At 42.3% G+C, this 20,705-nt stretch overlaps 1 protein-coding gene across 1 annotated transcript in view; it reads left to right on the forward strand.

Annotated features, from left to right (window-relative positions):
* Positions 1 to 20,705, forward strand: part of BCAS1 (brain enriched myelin associated protein 1) — an 85,737-nt gene that overhangs the window by 29,009 nt on the left and 36,023 nt on the right. Inside the window, exons 4-6 of the mRNA XM_049650383.1 lie at positions 11,401 to 11,559; positions 12,545 to 12,589; positions 19,971 to 20,147. Coding sequence (XP_049506340.1) covers positions 11,401 to 11,559; positions 12,545 to 12,589; positions 19,971 to 20,147 — 381 coding nt within the window. The remainder of the gene's footprint in view (positions 1 to 11,400; positions 11,560 to 12,544; positions 12,590 to 19,970; positions 20,148 to 20,705) is intronic.

The raw sequence follows: 20,705 nt of genomic DNA on the forward strand, positions 1-20,705 counted from the left end.
ACTCCAAAGCCAAGAGCACACGGTGTACGCTGTATGTTGGCCAACTTGACAATAAATTATATTAAGAAAAGGAAAAAAGAAAATACTGTTTGCCTTATCTTCTCTCCTGAAGATTCCCAATGGATATCAGCTTCCTAAAGACCTGAGAGGTCCTGCAGCAAGCAGACCTGATTCAGTTTGTTTAACTGAGAGTTTCTCCAACCTAATTGTCCATAAAACTACTAGTCCTCTAACCAGCTGGCCAGAACTTTCGAGGGACTGTTCTCAGAAATGCTGAGCTAGGCATGTAGACCCAAGTTGGAAAATGGCCTCCTGTTGGAGGCCGCAAACCAGAGATAGAGTCTATGTGAATCTCACAGTGTTTTGGGTAATATTTTCATTTATTGATAATACTTCCAAATTGATCAAGTTGACAATATTTTAAAATGATAAAATTTGAACACAGATCCATGTTTCGGACCTTTCTGGGAAGTGGGAAGTTTCGTCCTGTGTTCTCAGATAGAATGTGAGTTGTGGCTGCCCCTGGGGATGGGACATTTACTCTCCAGCCCATCCAGTCCCCACCCCTCCCTTGTTCCCAACAGTGTGGCGTGGGGGTTGTCCTTTGCTAGAACACCTACATTATTATTTTCTTGTGGTAGGGCTGAGAGTAAAGTGAAATATCTCCATCACAGACCACTTTCCTTCCTTCCTAGCACTTATCACAATTTCAAGCTACTTAGGGGGGCACCTGGATGGCTCAGTCGGTTCAGCATCTGACTTCAGCTCAGGTCATGATCTCACGGTTCCTGAGCTTGAGCCCCACGTCGGGCTCTGTGCTGACAGCTCGGAGCCTGAAGGCTGCTTCCGATTCTGTCTCCATCTCTCTGCCCCTCGCCTGCTCACGCTCTCTCTGTCTCTGTCTCCAATATAAATAAATAAATAAGCATTAAAAACATTTTTTAAGTAAATAAAGCTACTTAGGTGACCGTCTGGTTAATAAACTCTAAATCCAGCCCGAGAGGCAGGTGTGGTATAATAAAAACAGGAAGCGTGAATGCTTTCATTTATTCATTCAACAAACATCCAAGTACTTTCTTTGTGTCAGGAGTGATTTTAGGGCAGATAGAATGGTGTACCTCACGACAGCTTTCATTCCAATGAAGAGAGCAAGAGCGAATAAGAAAATAAACAAGCAGATAGTTCCAAGGGTAGAAAAAGGGCTATGAATTAAATCGGTAGCGTTTTGAGACAGGAAGTAGATTGGAGAGGTGGCTGACGATTAAACGGGTAGAGGTAGGGCCCAGGAGTTTGGTCTAATCTAGAAATTCAGGGAAAAGGATGGGACTTTTTTTTCCTCTCTTTCTGCACAAGGCCAAACCATTCTTAGGTCTACAACCTAATTTTGGCAACATGCAAAACAGTTTTCTTGTTACTGAGAAGTGTTTGTTAAGCAGATGACAAACATATTCTAGGCTATGGGTCATTAGCTTTTAGATTTTGAAATACTTTTTTTTTTTTTTTTAAGCTGGATGTTTTCCCTGTAATAAATGTGAAATGCCATGATCACTCTGGAACTTGTACATGTTGAAACTGATCGTGGAACAGAAGAATCTTCCACAAATCCCTTTTGCCCGATGTGACTTGCCCTGGGAATCCCTCCCCACCCACGCTTTGCCCACAGCAAATGTATTTTTCCATTTTATATCATACGCAGTGGCCTTTAAGCAGATGCCGAGTCGTGCGTCCTTAAGAATATCCCCAAAGCAATGACTGCTGAGGACGAAAAGAAGGAGAAGCAGGAAAAGACCATTTCATTGCTTAATTCTCTACCCACATTTCACTTGCCATTGGAAATCAAGTTGACAAATTCACTTACCCCTCAAGTACAGAGAAGTTCTGAGAGAGAAAATGGAAAACCCTTATTCACAGCAAGCAGGTGTGAATTGCTTTCTTTGATAGATTTCTTTCCACCCTCCGTCTCTGACCACAATACACAACCACTTTATTTAATCTTATAAATACAATATCTCTGCATCAGTCAACACGACGGATTAATGAGGCTGTACTACGTATAGGTGCTGTGTTTGGCTTTTGCTGCCGAGATACGAGATGAGTTCTTAATACCCTGAGGTTAGGTCTACAGAGTATTAAAGCAGGTGGTGATCTTACGATTTACAATAAAGAGCATCACACTGGATAGCTGGTCCAGCCTAGCCCGATTCAATTAGTGTAAGCGGATAAAATGAACAATATTGCCTCTCTTCTCCCAAAAAAGGGGTTGGAAAGTGGATAAGTGGAACGTTTTTAGATCTGTGTCATGCAGCTTAAATTCTCCTCTTCGAAAACATGCCAGAAGACAAAGAAAAGACAGCTTTCACGTTTCCATACTTTTATATTATTTTATATTGCCCTCTTACATCTTTGATAATTTCTTAATCAACTCCCCGGATCATTAGGAAGCTTGTTTCAACCACGGCACTTTAACAGTACACAATTTTAAAGTCTCAAAGCAGCGTGCGTTTGGAATGAGCAGTTTGACATCTCGGAATGTATTGAGAAAAAGGGCAAAATTTTATCCACAAGACTTTTTTCTTTTTTTAATTCCAGTAACGTCTATAAGGGCAGCGTTGGGAAGGTCGAAACGATCCAGTAAAAGCGTTGTTCTGTTGATTATGGCACACCCTTGCACTGGGCATCAAAGGCCGGCATGACATAGAGATGGAATGGGCTACCTGTGAAGGGCAATGTTAAAGGAGGAGAGCGGGTTTCAAAATAGGAAAAGATCCCCTTAGGGTAAAAAGCATGTGTGCCCGCCTGCCCACACATATTCGTCCTTCCGGAACCCAAAGAGGGGTGTGGAATGAAAAAAACTGCACATTGTGAGTAGCAGTCTGTCGCTTTCAGTAACGGGATGATGGGTGCACTTTACATTTTTACTCCTCTCATCTACATGCACTGCCTGGTAAGGTTATACAGGACCACAGTCTAGGAAATTTCCCGATCCCTCCACTAGGGTGCGCTGTGAGGCTTGAGGCCCCCACCCCCTGGTTGCACCACAACCGGGAGAAAGGCTGCTGGTAGTGACAGTTTCCACTAGGTTATTTTTTCTTCACGGTAATTCCGGAACTATGCAATTCAGAGCTAGTGTGCCAATTCCTTGTTCAGAAATAACCCCCACTTATTAAATCCGCTTACAACGAGTGCGTAGTAACCTCCAGTAGGGGATGAGCAAGAGGAATTTTGCGGTATCGGATGGGCAGTCTTTGAAGCCCTTCCATGATTAGCATTCCTTAGGCGCTGTGTTCTTTCCCTATTTTTGCCAAAGCTCAAATGGTGCGAAGGCATTTCTTTACCAGCTGATGTGAATTTGGGCAGGAATAGTGGGAAAAATAAAAATTAGCTACAATGATAAACTCTCCTTAGGTGGCTTGGAGCTTCCTAGTAACACAAAGGAAATGTATATGATATAGACGTATATAATATATGCAATATAGACGTATATAACATATGTAATATATATGTACCCCGATTGGCTTAGGAAAATTTGAAGTTCCACGGAAACGTTTTCCGTAGACTTCGGTTTTGCAGTTCCTTCCTGCTTGTTGATTCATTCGCTTTCCCTTTTAGGCAAAAGGCAAGATAAATTCTACCTTCAAGAATTAACCACATTCCATTTTTCTCCCTCCGTCTGACAATGGCTCCATGCAGGTGACGGGGCTCTCAGAAGAAGACGGTCTGGAGACCATTGCTGCCTGGCACACGATGCCCTTTGTGCTGTCGGGGCATCCAAGTGGGAGAGGAAAGAGACCTTTCCCTTTTATCCTAGGCAGCATGTGGCTCAAATTTCTAACAGATGGAAAGGAATGGAGTAATGGGTTTCTGTACCATTCGGTGTTTTCCAGACAAATTTTCCTGTGTTAAACTGTACGCTAAGTGCCGATTCCAGGTACAGCATTCGAACCGAAACCAGTGACACGCCGTCAGAGGTAAAGCTAGAAGAGGGAGACATTTATCACTAATAGCTCCAGACAAGGCTTTTATGGCCTTGACCCCTCTGCCTTATGTTTTCACTTTGACGATGTAGGCTTTGCTTAAAGAGGCTGAAATCCAGCTGACAATTTACAGTTGAAGGAAGGTGCCAGAAGTTCCATATGGGTTTTATTATAGACAATCAAATTATGATAAGGCGGCATTATTTTTCAACATGACAAATTGTGATCACTTAACTAGTGTTCCTGTCTGTTTGCCCTTTGAAGGCAACAGCAAGGGGGGAACCTAGGCTTCTTCCACACGGATGAAAAACAAGCTGACAGCACGAACACCTGTTTGTATGAAAGACGTTTCCAGATATTTCCTGAGGAACGTTTGTGCTTTGGTCTAAAATGTCTGGTGCTGAGAATGATCTGGAGGCCTGATGAGAATAGCAAAGACATATTCGTAGTTAGGAGCACAGATCATTCCACAAATAACTCAATATTTGAGGCATCATCTTCCCAACTGTGTTTAATTTCACCCTCTGAGTGTTTGGGTTTTGTTTTTTTTTTTTTTTTTTTAATTTGGTATTAGTCGTCTACGTTTTAATTTTGGTTGTTATAGGTCATACCCGGCTCAAAATAAGAAATTGTAAGACGGTGTGCTTGTGTCCCAGTGCTACTCCTGTAGATAACTGCTGTGTGCATTTTTGAATGTATCCTTCCAGGGTTTCTTTGGATGTACGTAAGCAAATACAAGCGTAAATTCTTATTCCTTTTTCTTTACACAGAAAATAATATAATACACACTCTGTTCTATTCCACGCTTTTTTTTTCCCAGTCGACACTGTATCAATATCTGTACACCCTCCCCATTTCTAACACTTGTGTAGTAATCCACTGTGTGGATGTGCGATGATCTATTTCACCAGGACGCTGGGAATGACGTTGGGCTGGTTTCCGAACATTGGCTAATTGCCTCACTGCCGTGAACGGCCTCATGCCTCTGTGTATTCACACGTGTGTGAACTGACTTTTAGAGTCAACTCTTAGAAGTGGAATTGCTAGAGAAAAGAGTCCGTTCTTTTGAAAATTATTGGTAGGGGCTCCTGAGTGACTCAGCCGGTTGAACGTCCGACTTCGGCTCAGGTCATGCTCTCATGGCTCGTGGGCTTGAGCCCCAAGTTGGGCTCTGTGCTGACAGCTCAGAGCCTGGAGCCGGCTTCGGATTCTGTGTCTCCCTCTCTCTCTGCCCTTCCCCGACTCACGCTCTATCTCTCAAAAATGAATAAAAATTTAAAAAAATTAAAAAACATATTGATAGATAATGCCAAATTGCCCTCAATCAGGACAGAATTAATTTATATTCCAATCATCACTTACAACAGTGCCTGCTTCCCAAACCAGCCTCCCAATGGAATGTTTTCAAACATTTGGATTTTTTTTTTTAAATCTCTATCTTTCCTTTTATGGCTTCTGGATTTTGAGTCATAGTTACAAAAGCCTTCTCAACGCAAAATTATAAAATATATACTTTTTTTGGTGTTTTCTTCTAGTGTTTTTATCCATTTGGATTTTGTCCTGGTATAGGATTGAGTTAGGACACCGTGTTAATTTGTTTTCAGATGACCACCTCGTTGTCCCTCTCTCTTTTATTGAACAATCCTTCACTTCAAAGAGGTCTGAGGTGTCATTTTTATCATATGCCAAATTCTCACATATCTTTGGGTAAGTCGTGTTGCATAGCAAGGAAAAGAAATAGACGAGAGAAACTAAAATAGGAAAACCCTTGGTAGAAAGATATTTAAGTAAACACCGGAAGAAAGGGAGTTGTTTAAGGCAATGTAGAAGAGAGCCTACACGTTTTTTGCTTCTGGAATAATTTGGGCTCGGAGTCAAACTCCAGCTCTACTCTATGACCATACACAAGTTATTTATTGTTGTCATGCATCAATTTTTTCATCAGTAAAAAAAAATGTGTATAGTACATACTTCATGAAATCGTAAGAACTAAATGGGGCCTTTTAAACTAGTTTCTTAGGGCTGGACACATAAAGCTTGGTCATTTTTATTATTTCCATAGGCATTTCTTTTCCTCATTATACGTTCCTCAAAGAATTCATGGCTACAAAATATTCCATCACATGGAACGTATGTTAATTCCTACATGTAGAAATGTAGGCTAATGTAGCTTAGAGGTTAATCTCACATGTTAATGCCACATGCTAATTTATCGATCTATTCCAGAATTGTTGGACTGTTTATTGGTTCTTCATTCTTACTCTTCCAGAACTACCCTACAATGCTTTTTTAAAATTTTTAAATCTTGGAGCGCCTGGGTGGCTCAGTTGGTTAAGCATCTGACTTTGGCTCAGGTCATGATCTCACAGTTCGTGAGTTCGAGCCCCGCGTCAGGCTCTGTGCTGACAACTCAGAGACTGGAGCCTCCCTTGGATTCTGTGTGTCTGTGTGTCTGTCTCTCTCTGCCCCTCCCCCTCTCATGCACACACACACACACACACACACACACACACACTCTCTGTCTCTCTCTCTCTCAAAAATAAATAAACATTAAAACAATATACTTAAATTTTTTTTATCTTGAAATTATAGATTCATATGTAGTTGTAAGAAGTAATACAAAGAAATCCCTTCATCCAGGGTCCCTCAGTGGTAACATCTTGTGAAACTATGATACAATAACACAACCAGGATATTGGCATTGATACAATCCCATGGAGAACATTCCCACCAAGACAAGGACACATCATGTTGCCCTTTTATAGGCTCATCCCCTTCCCTACCGTATCCACCCTTCCGTTAACTTCTGGCAACCACTCATCTGCTCTCTCTTTCTATAGTTAGGTCATTTCTAGAATGGTATGTGTACTCTTGGGACAGGCAGGATCCTCTGAAGACTCATCAAGGTCACGGAGGCTATTAATTGATACTGTTCCTCTCCTTCCTTTTTTATTGCTGAATACCCTTCCATGCTACAGATAGACCACATTGTCTTTAACGGTTCATTCATTGAAACACATCTGGTTGTTTCCAGTTTGGGGCTATTCCAAACTAAGTTGCTATAAACTTTCCTGTGGAGGCAAGTGTGAGTATATGTCTTCATATATTTTTTGTGAATATATGCCTTTATTTTACTGGTGAGAAAAAACCCAGGAGTACAGTTGTTAGGTTGTATTGTAGCTGTGCATTGAGTAAGAAACTGCTAAACCCTTTTCCAGACAGGCTGTATCATTTTATGTGCCCACCAGCAAGCAATGTGTGTGCGATCTAGTTTTTCTGCCTCCTTGTAAGCATTTTTCTTTTTTGTTTTTTGGTTTTTTTTGGAGGGGGGTGGGGTGGGGTCAGTGACTGCTGGTATTTCCAGGTTGCTGGCTCTATTTCCAGGTCTAGAATCTATGAGGCAAAAAGAAATCCCAGGAACTCCCCACCATATGGTTCCTCCAGTCTGTAGCTGGTCTACCTGCCCCTGTCCACCTGGCAGAGAGAAAGCAGGGATTGGGTTTTCCATTTTGCTTACTGGGAGGATAAGGAAACATTCGTATTCTCCATCTTTCTGGAAGCAGAGTTATGTTTGTTTTAAAAGCCAGGCTAAGAAGAAACAATTATTTCAAGAGAAGGGCTCAAGTTCAAGCCGAGGATTTCAATTTGAAAGGCCATAAAGCTGTCACTGGGGAAGAGCCCCTGGCAGACAAACCATCTCCTCGCACTGAGCAGGAGGGTCTACGGGGTCTCATCTCTCAGCTGCTGTCCAAGACTTGAGACACTGCTGCCCCCGGGGAAATCAGGGAGGCGGAGGGAAGCATCTTCAGAGACGTCTGGAGAAGACGCCATGGGGCCGAGGACAAAGCTGGAGGACTCCTGGAGTCCGTCCCTGGAGTTCTGTTGAGCCGTGTCTCCTCCATTCAGACTGCTCTGTCCTGGGCAAGGAGGTACAAATGGCTATCTGCTGCCTTCCTCAGAGGGTAGCCATCATGGCGGGCTTTCCCTGATGACCACCTCGACCCATGAGCACCACTTGACCTTCTACCAACCCGTTTCCCCTTCATTGACTTCACTGTGTTCCCTTTTATTTCCAGGGAGTTCAGTAAGTGTTCCCTGTGTGTCTAGCCCTGGAGAAGAATCATCGCCTCTTCCTCCCTGCAGGAAGAGCCCATCTGGGAGCTGGCAGACCCTTCTAGATGCAGACTCTTTCACTCACTGTGAGGATCATTGGGAGCCCATGGGCTGTGGGGCCAGAGGGGCTCAGAGCAGCTGACCTAACCTGGAGGTCAGCACCCCCCACCCCCGGCAGAATAGACGCCTCCCCCACCCCCACACATAACCTTCTTGGAGGATTTCACCCAGTGACTAATTCACCCTCTGTTCTTTCATCTTCTTCATGTTTTCTCTTGCAGTCTTCACTTCCTGAGTCATGAAGTTCACTTATTGGTCCCTCTGTATTTTTGTTGGGTTTTGCTTTGCCTCCCTGCTGGAATGTCAGCTGTCTGAGAACACGGCTGTGTGTGTCTCCCTCACGGCTGTATTCCCAGCGAATGTGTCCATTTGGGGCACCCGGTAGACGTTCGATAAATAGTTTCCTTCCTAACTCTTATGCTGTCATAAATCCCAAACCTTGCAGTGATTCAGAAGTCCAGTCCCATTCGGGAACTCTAATCTCATATCCATTTTCTTTTCTGGAGCCAAGCTCTGATGCCACCTTGGACTTGTAATCTGGAAGGAATAGGATTTTCTCTCTTACTTCTCTGTCCTCAGGTGTGTGAGTTCAGGGAGGAAGGACTGAGAGAAAAGGGCTCTGGTCTTTTTGCCTTGCTGGTGCCATTGTCCTTTCTTGACTGTGCTCATTTTTTCTGGTTTAGGCAACTATAGATCTGGTGGAGCGGGGAGTGTCTGGACTGCCAGCTCCAGAGCCCATGCTAACCCTCCGTGGTCTCTCTGAAGCTTGGGCACAGTCCAAGTTCCCCCACGTAGCACATGACTGAACGGAGATAACTCTGTCCTAGGCAACACCGTAAGTCAGACCCAGTGGGACACCTCTCAATTAGATTTATTCCTTGTACCACTTTCAAAATGGCTCATCGCCCAAAACACCTGTTGGATTATTGGTATAATATTCTTTGTTTCAAGTTTTATTTAAAATTTTCTCTTTATTCTTCTGCACGTCGCTGTCCAGTTTTCCCAGCACGCTTTGCTGAACAGACCATCTTTTTTCCCATTGGATACTCTTTCCTGCCTTGCCGAAGATTAGTTGGTCGTGTATTTGTGGGTCCATTTCTGGGTTCTCTATCCTGTTCCATTGATCTATGTGTGTGGTTTTGTGCCAGTACCGTCCTGTCTTGATGATTACAGCTTTGTAATACAGCTTGAAGCCCAGAATCGTGATGCCACCAGCTTTGGTTTTCTTTGTCAACATGACTTTGGTTATTTGGGGTCTTTTCCAGCTCATACAAATTTTAGGATTGTTTGTTCTAGCTCTGTGAAGAATGCTGGTGTTATTTCGAGAGGAACTATGAATGGATAAAGAAGATGTGGTATATATGTACAATGGAGTATTAATCGGCAATCAAAAAGAATGAAATCTTGCCATTTGCAACGACGTGGATGGAGCTAGAGGGTATTACACTAAACGAAATTAGTCACAGAAAGACAAATACCATATGATTTCGCTCGTCTGTGGAATTTAAGAAACACAGCGGATGCACATAACAGAAGGGAAGGAAAAATAAGATAAAAACAGTGAGGGAGGAAGACCATCAGAGACTCTCAAATACAGAGAACAAACTGGGGATTGCTGGAGGGGAGGTGGGGGGTGGGCTAAATGCGGGATGGGCATTAAGGAGGGTGCTTGTCGGGATGAGCACTGGGTGTTGTTTGTAAGTGACTGGATTCTACTCCTGAAACCAAGACTATACTGCATGTTAACTAACTTTTTTTTTTTTTTAATCTCTTTTCACTCAGCTTCACCTAAGCAAAAATATCCACAGTACCAAAGGTCTGGTGCCAGGAATAACATTTTTTTAAAGCACACCAAAACAATAACTTTCTGTGTGCGCGTGCGTAGCACCTAACATGAAATCCCCGTACCTGTAGGTATCTTACCACTCATCTGCTATAAACAACATTTTCAACCATCCTTCCTAACAAGTGAATAAATAATGTTGCTATCACTACATTATACCTTAGAATAAAAAAAATCCAACTCACGTTAAACCTGTTTTTTTTTTTTCAAAAGAGCCTCTCTTCCAAAGCAAAACAGTTTCTGCCTGGAATTAACTAGAAAACCCAACAAGCTTGTCAAGGCCACAGCTTTTATCTGCTTTCAGTTTTACAAAGTTCTAGTTCTTTATGAGACATTTCACGAGAAGCACCTCTCCATTTAGAAAGAGTGCCGGGGCTGAGCCAAACCTTGCAGGATACGTGTGTTATTATTACCTTTTAAAATATTCATCAAAATGTATTTTTGTATTTTTATAGCCGTCCCACAAAAGCCCCATTTTTAATGCAGGCTACTCTGGCCCGGCCTCTGGCATTAGGCTAATCTTACGTACATAACCTGCGTCCAAAGTGAGTGCAGAGGAGAACGGGGCACAGAAACTCAGAGAAGGAAACAGATGTCGTGGCCGGCAAGACCCAGAGAGATGTCAGTGGTGGGGGGAGGGGGAGGGAAACTCGAGATCAAGCCTGAAGAATGAATGGGTTTGAAGTAACCTGACTTAGGCTAGGGTCACGGCTGTAGAGATGGGGAAAGGAGGACAGGGGTAAGGGCCTCTGGGTGGTTCAGTCGGATGAACATCCAACTCTTGATTTCAGCTCAGGTCACGATCTCATGGTTCGTGAGTTCGATCCCCACATTGGGCTCCGTGCTGAATGTGCAAGGCCTGCTTGGGATTCTCTCTCCCTCTCTCCTTCTCTCTCTCTCTCTGACCCTCTCCCGCTCAATCTCTCTCTCTTTCAAAATAAATAAACTTTAAAAAAATAAAAAAATAAAACAACGGTACTTTTAAAAAGCTGATATGATTCTTACTGTGGAGATTGTGGGAAGTCAAATGGAGGCGTCTCTGGGGCTAACGTACGGATCGTTAGACTAGGTGACCACGGAGTTGGGAAATATTGGCATCATACACAGCCTCTTTGTAGAATTGGGAGAAAAGAGGTTTTGTTCGGGGATGCAACGTGCCCTGCTGTGTTTGTTCCCCTCTGGCTCCAAACAATGTCCCTCCAACTGACTGCAAATGCTGAATATGTTAGAAAGCAGAGGAGGGGAAGGAAGAGTGATTCTCATAAGCTCCTGATTGTTCTGCATCCCCGTGGGCAGAAGAAGTATGGCTGGAATTAGGGGGTAAGGGAGAGAGGGGTGTGAAGTGAAAATATTGCTGTGAGAGTCCACATTCAACAAGTGGAAACTGTGACGACTCTGTTTGACACCTAGGACATAGTTGACAGCAAGGGGAAGGAAGGACAAGAGATCCCGACTGTGAGGTGCTCTGCCCCTGGGAACCCAGAGGAACTGGACGTTGCAAAGGAGGACCCCCAGGCAACAGATACAACAGAGAATCGTAATTCCATCATGAGCTTCTTTAAAACTCTGGTAAGTGTTTTCCTCCCCCTCTTTCCTCAATCCCATTGCTCAAAAGTTTGGTTAATTCTAAGAATAACACGTACGTGGATGTCATTGTATTGAATGGGGTACCATGATGGTGCAGCTGGAACACTGGAGAATGGGGACAAGAGGTGCCTTGCAAGGGGATCATGTCACATCAGAGCTGAGGACCACGATATGAACGTTGGGGGCCCAAACTGTGTGACATGAGCTGTGTTGTCATGGAACTCTACAGTAGTTTCAAGTCTTATGGTCACTGATCATAAACATAGTTGGAAAATAGCTCCTTGAGTTGTGGACCTATCAACGTAGTTTTGCCGCCCAAATGGCAGATAAAACTATAGAAATAATTCCCTATCTTGTTACCTCTAAATCTACTTTAACTGCATAGAGGCAAGGACCCGTGTCTTGTATTGTTTGCTTATCTCTGATTCCTCAAGGAAGCCACAGACAGTCACATGTCAGACATGCAAAAGAGGGCTGAATGAATGAATGAATGAATGATCAGACAGCTGCAGGTGTGTTCGAGTTATTTCCAAAGTCCGAGACTAACTTCAAAAGGTAAAACAAGTCAACAGAACGTGCCACAAACACCAAAGGGTTGTGCATTTCTTTGGATTGGTGGTAGAATTCATGGAAAATCCGTGGCCTTCCAGGAGGCAGTTTTGAATGTGGCCAAGCCCTTAGTGAATGTGTAAGATCTGATACATTTCGTTATAAAATATTAATGTATTTTAGCTTTTCTATACCTAGAAATTATCCAGAAGTCCGTGGTTTTCTACTGAACTTGGTAGAACTCCTTTCTACTGGAAAGGACTTCTCATTACATTCTTTACCAGCAGAGTGAATTTTACCACCACCCCCCAGAAAAAAAAAAAAACAAAGACAAAAAAAAAATGTATCTATGAAATCAAATCACCTTACCTAATGAGCTAGCTATGAGTTTTAATATTTGGTTTTCTTACATTTTAAGGTTTCACCTAACAAAGCTGAAACAAAAAAAGATCTGGAAGATACGGTAGGTAGTTTGAAGGGTGTTCGTGCTTGGGTTTGTGTGTAGAGTTGGGTTTGGGTTTGTGTCTGCTGTTTCGCGTCCTGAGTTTTGCGTGTGTGCATGTGTGTGTAGGCACGTGTATACTTACCTATATATTTAGTAATTGAAAAGTGCTGTTAGACTGTCTTTAAAACATTTCATTCATGTCAACGATATTTTAATGAAAATTTTAGTGGAAAGCTTGAAATATATGCTAACTCTGGATATATAATGTCACAATAACCAGTTTCTTATATAAAGTAAGAACCGAATACCAGTAACCATATATCATGTTAGTCTTGTTAGCTGTGTATAGAGAGACCCAAGGAATATAGGAATAGGGTACAGAGTATGGAGTAGCCACTGGAAATGAGGAAGAAATGAGACTCAATTGGAAGTGGAAGGAAGCTGCCATATTTCCGGTTTCTAAAAAATACATTCTGTGTCTTTCATGCAACTTGAAAAGAATAAATCACCACAAAGGCAGTTGTTTGGTGAAATGAAATAGTCACCATTGGACTCTTGCCAAAGGAAGGAATGTTTAGAGTTAGAATGCCCTAGAGAGACCGAGTTTTTTCCTGTCTTCCTAGAGATTCAACCAATTCCCCTCAAAATAAATTTTGTTTGGATCAACTACTTTCTAGAGATGTTTTCCTTTACACTTGACAGAACTGATTATCCCTAATGGCACACATGGTTTAACTTTCACGGGAATCGGGAGGAAAGTTTAACTTGGTGACAGATAAGTGTCTTGGGTCCTCCTTTTGATAACGGCTTTGAAAGACACTGGGACCAAATAAATGGCGTGGCCAGCCCAATAACATCTGTTACCGATTTTCGAAGGGGCCAGGTTGTGAAAAGGATCCTGGAATTTATCTCAAGACCTGCGTTTGAGCTCCGGTCCTGCTATGTGGTAGCTGTATGATGTGATCCTAACCTATGTGAATCCAAATTTCAACGTCTGTCAAATCAGGACAACAAAAATTCCATCTCCCCCCCATCCCCCAGCATTGAATGAAAATATGACAATGCCTGGTAAACCACGGAATTCTATTCAAATGCAGGTGATCACGATTTCCATAATTGCTGCAGGACGTATTGAACCACCACTATTACATTTGTATTGTATTGATTGGTCCTTCCAGAATGTTCTTCTTATGTTAGAAAAAAAATATATATATATATATATATGAGGCATCTACATGCATTTCCTTTAAAATTAGTCGTTTGCTGCAAGTCAGCTAGGGTCAAGTTCAATGAATAGTTGCGTCCAAATGTTTCTCTTTTGATTCCGTGTCTTGCATTGTTTAAAGTCACATAGTCAGCACAATAGGCTAAAAACAGTGGGGTATGTGGGCGAATTGTGTGGCTTCTCAAGTGACCTGATGGCACTAATTCTCTTCCGCTGCTCATACAACAAGACTCTTCCCACCCCAGAATGGGTCCCAACTGCACGTACATAGCTGATAAAATCTCACTACCCTGCCCAGAGAGGTCAAGGTCACTGCTAGTAGAACTGAGTCTCAAAAGAGAGTTTGGTGAATGTAGGTTGTCTATGATACAAACAGATCCCTTTACACAAACCTGCCTTTTTAACATCCTTTCTACTGAACTTCTTGGATCCTTGCATTTGAAACATCTACACCATTTGTCCATCTTCCCATCTGGCCCAGACGGTTTTTAGCACACTACACGCCCCACACAAAATCCCCCGCCATTTGTAACTCGAGTCAACAATTCTGAATGGTTGTCGCTGGGTTATTTCAGTTCCAATCTCCCCCCACCCCACCCCCACTCTGGCTCTGTGGACTGGCACACAGTAGACACTTTTTTTGCCGGAGAGATCTGCTCGTCTAGAAGTCAGCTGAAATTTTTATGGATGATACTGCTTCCCTGAGGTTTCTAATACTGAATAAAAGATCGTCTGGAGAAAGGAAGCCACTCAAGGCAGTGTTTGCCTTGACTCCAGGATGCAAAAATAAATTGGGTGTCTTCAGGTATTTTTTTCCTTCCCATGTGACAATAGCATTTAAATACTTAGTGCTGTCAAGTAGGGGCTGTGTATCTTCTTTAAATCTGAATATTTTATATCATATAGACGGAGCTTAAATGTCCGGTCCTTGTCTTTAGCAAGTCGTGTTAATCTGGGTCATTTAAGTAGGTCGCCCTGATGAAAACTAAGGTGTGCTTGAAATGGACTGTGAATATACTGTGCAGCACATTGTCTCTGAGCGTTTAAGAAAAGAGAGTCATTCACATGATGTGAATGTTGTGGTTTGGGGATGGGGGGTGCTGTCTCGGCAGTTAATTGTCAAAGCGTTTCAATGCACTTAAAAACAATGGGAAAAAAATGGATTTTGTCTAAAAACAAAGTTCTAAGCTGTGACCGCTGTTGCCCAAAAGGCATCCAAAGCAGAAAGTGTCTGTGATGGACAAGCTGGGCAGAAGATCTGTGAGATCCAAGCTAAAGCCACCAAGAAAAAGCCCCTGCATAGCCCCAGGCTAGGATTCGCCTTTAGGAAATTCTTTAGGCATAAGGTCTGTATCTTGTTAAATGACAAAGAAAAAAAAAAAAAAGAACCCTGGTCTTTACCACATGGTACAGGTGGCTGTCCCATGTCCTATGTCCCCTCAGCCCTGCTTCAGGGAAGACAGCCTTGTATGATTGGGATCATTAGAGGGCATTAAAGATTTTGCGAATCAAATTTCAGTGATTATTTTAAATCTCCATAGTTATAAATAAACATCTGGCTCGTTTCTTCCTAGTGTGGACCAGGGTTCTGGAATGATCCTTCTAACTCCGTGTTTCCCAAACGTCGGAAGTATGCAAACCATCGTAATCATTTTTGTCAGATTTAGCACGGTTCAGTTGATCTTTTTTATTAAAATGGACTCAATTCCTATTTAAAGGTATCTTTAAAGAAAACTTTTATTACATCATACATGGAAAACTGGAGTCATTTTTCACAAAGAGTTAACCATTAATATGGCTAATTAAAAAATAATGACCTTCTAGCTACCTTGTTTGTGTTAAGCTCCGAATCCAATGCCTTTCTAGCTCCATTAAAATGCAATTTGCAGGGCGCCTGGGTGGCGCAGTCGGTTAAGCGTCCGACTTCAGCCAGGTCACGATCTCGCGGTCCGTGAGTTCGAGCCCCGCATCAGGCTCTGGGCTGATGGCTCGGAGCCTGGAGCCTGTTTCCGAGTCTGTGTCTCCCTCTCTCTCTGCCCCTCCCCCGTTCATGCTCTGTCTCTCTCTGTCCCAAAAATAAATTAAAAAAAAAAAAAAAACGTTGAAAAAAAAATAAAATGCAATTTGCCAGCAATAGAAAAATGTTAAAGATATACCGGCACCAGACCGAGCTTTTCCCCGAATGTTCTCAGGAAGATTAAATGCGAGTTGAAAAAAGAAAAGTATTTTTGCCATTTTCATGTTATTAAGCGTTACATGTCTGCACAATCTAAAATTACCTGTGATGCCACCAATGGTATGCTTCCTACGCTTTGGGAAATACTCTTCTAACCTCAAGAAAATAACGTTGTCTTTCTGTGGCCTGTTCCCTCCATTTTCAGTATTAACCAAGCTCATCCTGAGCCCAAATAAAAGCCCAGACAGAACGAAACAGTGAATGAAGGCAGAGCAATTTCTATCTCCATGTCCTTGGAAAGTGAGGACAACATAGAAGTTAGTTGTGAAGATTTCACTCTCAATTTCTAGGAAGAGACCAGTGTTCGTCTGAAACCATCAGTTAAGATCCCTGAATTGGGCCAGCATGCTTGGGCATTGTTTATTTTATTTATTTATTTATTTATTTATCTATCTATCTATCTATTTTATTTTATTTTTTTAAATATAATTTACTGTCCAATTGGTCTCCATACAACACCCAGTGCTCATCCCAACAAGTGCCCTCCTCCCTGCCCATCACCCACTTTCCCCTCTCTCCCACCCCCCATCTACCCTTAGTTTGTTCTCAGTCCTCAAGAGTCTCTTATGGTTTGCCTCCCTCCCTCTCTGTAACTTCTTTCCCCCCCCTTCCCCTCCCCATGGTCTTCTGTTATGTTTCTCAAGATCCACACAGGAGTGAAAACATATGGTCTCTGTCTTTCTCTGCCTGACTCATTTCACTCAGCATAATACCCTCCAGTCCCATCCACGTTGCTGCCAATGGCGGGATCTCATTCTTTCTCATTGCCAAGTAGTATTCCATTGTATATATAAACCACATCTTCTTTATCCATTCGTTGGACATGTGTTTAAAACATCAACCATTCTCCACTAGGTTGAATGAACTTGTTAAAAAAACTTCCCCAGCTGGATGTTAGAGTCCCAGGACGGTGTATGCAAAGAAAGGCTCCATAGAAAGATCTCCTGGCTGCATCTGTTTTTGCATAAGCAAACTGTGTTATAAAGCCACGCTTTAATTTCCGTACAGGCTTATTTTGTTTTGTAAAGACAGAGAGGGTGGAGTGATAGAAATTACAGGGGGGGGGGAGGGGGGATATTAAAAAGTGGTGCTACTCTATGTGAGAGACAATTTGGTAATTGCTAGCGAAATGTGTCATAGACCTTACGCAAAGCAATCCAGCTGAATTCCCACCCGGAGCTTCTGTGAGGAGGGGGCCCTGAAAGTTTACAAAACGTATGACTTTTCCCCTCATGTCTGCATTTCATTAGGAAATTCATTTCATGCACAGCAAAGTTTCATGTCTCCAGAATCTCTTCCCTCCACACAAAGGGGACCACCCAAGTTCAGTATTCCTAAGGTTTCTCCCCCGATCATTGGTCTCACATCCTGCCACTGCCTTGCATTTCGGGCAAAGATAGGATTCGGGAAATATTGGCAAGAAGAGGTGCCCCTCCCTGGGATTCTGTAATGCCAACACAAGGACTGTAAGATTTTGCCTTGAGTTACGTTCAGTCTATTTTTTGTGTAAAAGTAAAGGAGATAACTCTCAAATGTTCTCAATTCTCATTTTTGCAGGAGTTTGGTAGAACTTACTGGCTTTTATCTCCTTTTTCTTCGTTTGTCATCCAAACAGAGAGAGAAATAGGGCCATTAAGACCAACCAGCCAGATTGTGGCATGATTATAGGAGCTGTGCCACTCACCCTCAATTTCATTGGAACCCAGGACAGAAAAGAGGAAATCCAAGCAAATTCAAGGATTAAACATCGTCTTCTGGTTTTGCTATTAAAAAAAAAATGCAGTGGTTACCAGTCGTGATCAACTCCTAGACTCATTTCTCTGTATCTCAATTTTTCTTTCTATAAGAAGAATTTTCTTAAAATTTTTTTTTCTTGGTTTAAAAAAGTAGGGAGGCCAGGAGTTAAAAAGTGAAATAAGCTTATTGTTATAAATAATAAGAGTGTCAGCTTTGCTTTGCTGAATCAGGATCTTTTTCTCTTGGCTTCATCACATGCTATGCTTCGGAATCAAACTTTTTCACATGTTCTTCTAACATTGAACATGACAACATGCACACAAAGCAAGGCATTGTTTTAGGACTTTTTTTGCCATGCCCAGGAATGCTCCTCTCCCCACTCAGGTTTTCCTGATGTCCGCCCTCTCTGCAGGGCAGCTAAAATTTTAGTAGCTGGCTCATTTAATTCATAAGCTCTGCCATACGGTCATTGTTTTCCACTTCAGTGTAATGTTTATATCTTACTAACCCCTCTCCTCTCCCACACCCAGATGTGAAGACATATTAGGGAAGAAGGTAAGGTCATCTGAAATGCAATCTCCAAATCTAATGTTAGAATTTCATACGTGGGGTTGCCAGATAACCTACAGATACTCCGCCAAATTCAAATTTCAGATAAACAGCAAATAATTTTTTAGTATAAAGATAAATATGTCCCGGGGACCTATGTTCTGATGCCTCAGAATTTTTCTTTGTTGATCTGAAATGCAAATGGACAGGGTATCTTATATTCTCATTACTGAGAGTGTTTGCTGTATTTGGCATATCTGAATCCATCCAGGAGATTGACTCCAAAAAACACAGAGTTTTTGTAATCTCTTCCATAATGCAGACAGAGTATTAATTCAGTTTATGCTGGCAGAACACCATCTGGGGCACTTCGTTGGGAAGTGAGGAGATGGGTGGGCAAGGAGAAAAGACCTCTGGTAGCCTATGACCCCATAGCCCAGTAAGGAGGGGCAAGGTGGGTAGAAACACAACATAACAGGATCCCGTGTAGGCGTTGCTCTCCAGTCCTTTCTAGACAATTATTTAGCTATTTATTTAATGCCTATCTTATGCCAGACACTGGGCCTGATGGGAGCTAGGGATATAATGCTGACCAAAGCAATGGCTCTTACCCTCAGAGCTCATGGTCTGGCCAGGGAGGTGCCTATTCAACAAACAATTACACAAATATACTACAGTTATATTATTCTATATGTAATAGAGTTATCCTCTTGCGATGTTTTTTTCAAGGGTCTCTGGGTACTTTCCCAATGTAAAGAGAAGAGGAGTACCCATCAGTTTCCCAATGAAACTGAGGGGTGTAGATGTGTTTCTCAATTTTTTTGTCATTCTCACCTTCTGGCCATGAAGCTTTTTTTTAGACATTTTCTCCCTGGCTGCATACGATAGCACAGGGAGTGGGGAGACCTTAGTTCATTAGAGGCAAGGTATTATAGGGGAGCTGGTAAGAGTTTGGGTGTGGGTATCAGACTCCCTGGATTTTGATGTCAACTCTGCCCCCTTTTTAGTGTAGTCGTAGGGAAGTTTTTTTTTTTTTTTTTAACAACCTGGGACCAACATTTCCTTCACTGTAAAATGAACATAGTAATTAGTTCCTTCCTCGTAAAGCTATTGTTAGTACATTCAATCCCTTAGAGCAGTGCCTGGCACAGGTACCTTTTCTTAAAAGTTAAGTTTTATTAAAAGCTGCAAGTTGGAGATTATGTCCCTTATGCCTATACCTTCTTTATGTCCCTTATACCTCCTTTAATGTCTAATCTGGACTAGTGAAATAATATACGTTTATAATAGGAACGCGGATGTATCGGAGGTGCCTCTTCAAGATGTTTTTACTGGTGGGAACATGATCAAGACCACTTGAAGGGCACTCGATATGAACTAACAACATTCTAACAGCAAAGTGCCTCCTACGAGCACCTTGATCCCTACTGACTTACAAGAACATGGTATCGTTTTTTGCAAAAGGAAAATAACTTGACTTTTTCCAAAATTTTAACACAAATCCACATTCACATAGAATATTTGCAAGTACAGAAAATTGTGAAAAAGAAAACTAACATGCATAACCCCAGCCTGTATTTATAAAAAAAGAACCCTTTCGCTTTTGGAATCCTGACATCACTTTAATTTTTACTTCTTTTTTTACTCTACAGGGTGCTGAAAAGCCACCTGTCCCATCACCTGACGTCCAGTCAGACAAAGCTAACTTTATATCCCAGGAGACCAGAGGGACGGCCAAGAATCCTACATCCTCTGAAACAGTGAAGGAAGCCCCCAAGGAAAAGGGGGCACCCACCTCTCTGCCTCTGAGCAAACTGTTCTGGAAAAAGGTAAGTTCTATTTTCAAGACTTGGGGAGACTTTGGGGCTAGGAAGACTTGAGAAACTATTTCAACTGGGCCAATTCATGTGCTCACAAAGCACGCAGTTTATTTTTCTTCTCCCAAATGACTCAACTAGCCATTGAGTTGAAGACTTGTAACTTACTCCTGGGAAGAATGAAATGCCTGTCGTGTCATGTGCATATGTTTCACGGGAAAGGAAAGGAAATAAACAAGCAGATTTTTTCATTCTTGGAGTTATTCCGGCTCATGACAGGCAGTTGTGGTATTTCGTGACTTCATTTTCTTACTAAAATGGCTTAGTAGTCTGGCTTCTTCCTGGATTCTTCCGAGCACTCTCACTCCCACGAGCTGAACCACCTCTGGGCTCCCTCCCTCTTTCCCCTGCAAGATATAATCTGTCATTAGGAACCACTAAGGCTCACTCTCCTTTTAGAAAACCAAGGTGTCCACCATTCTCCACCAGGGCAGGGCACACAGCGTGCTCTGTGATAGGGGCATTCACACCACCGTCCGATCTTTTTCCCTCTAGAATTAAGGTGGCGTG

Source organism: Panthera uncia, assembly GCF_023721935.1.
Source record: "Panthera uncia isolate 11264 chromosome A3 unlocalized genomic scaffold, Puncia_PCG_1.0 HiC_scaffold_11, whole genome shotgun sequence".
Lineage (NCBI taxonomy): Eukaryota > Metazoa > Chordata > Mammalia > Carnivora > Felidae > Panthera > Panthera uncia.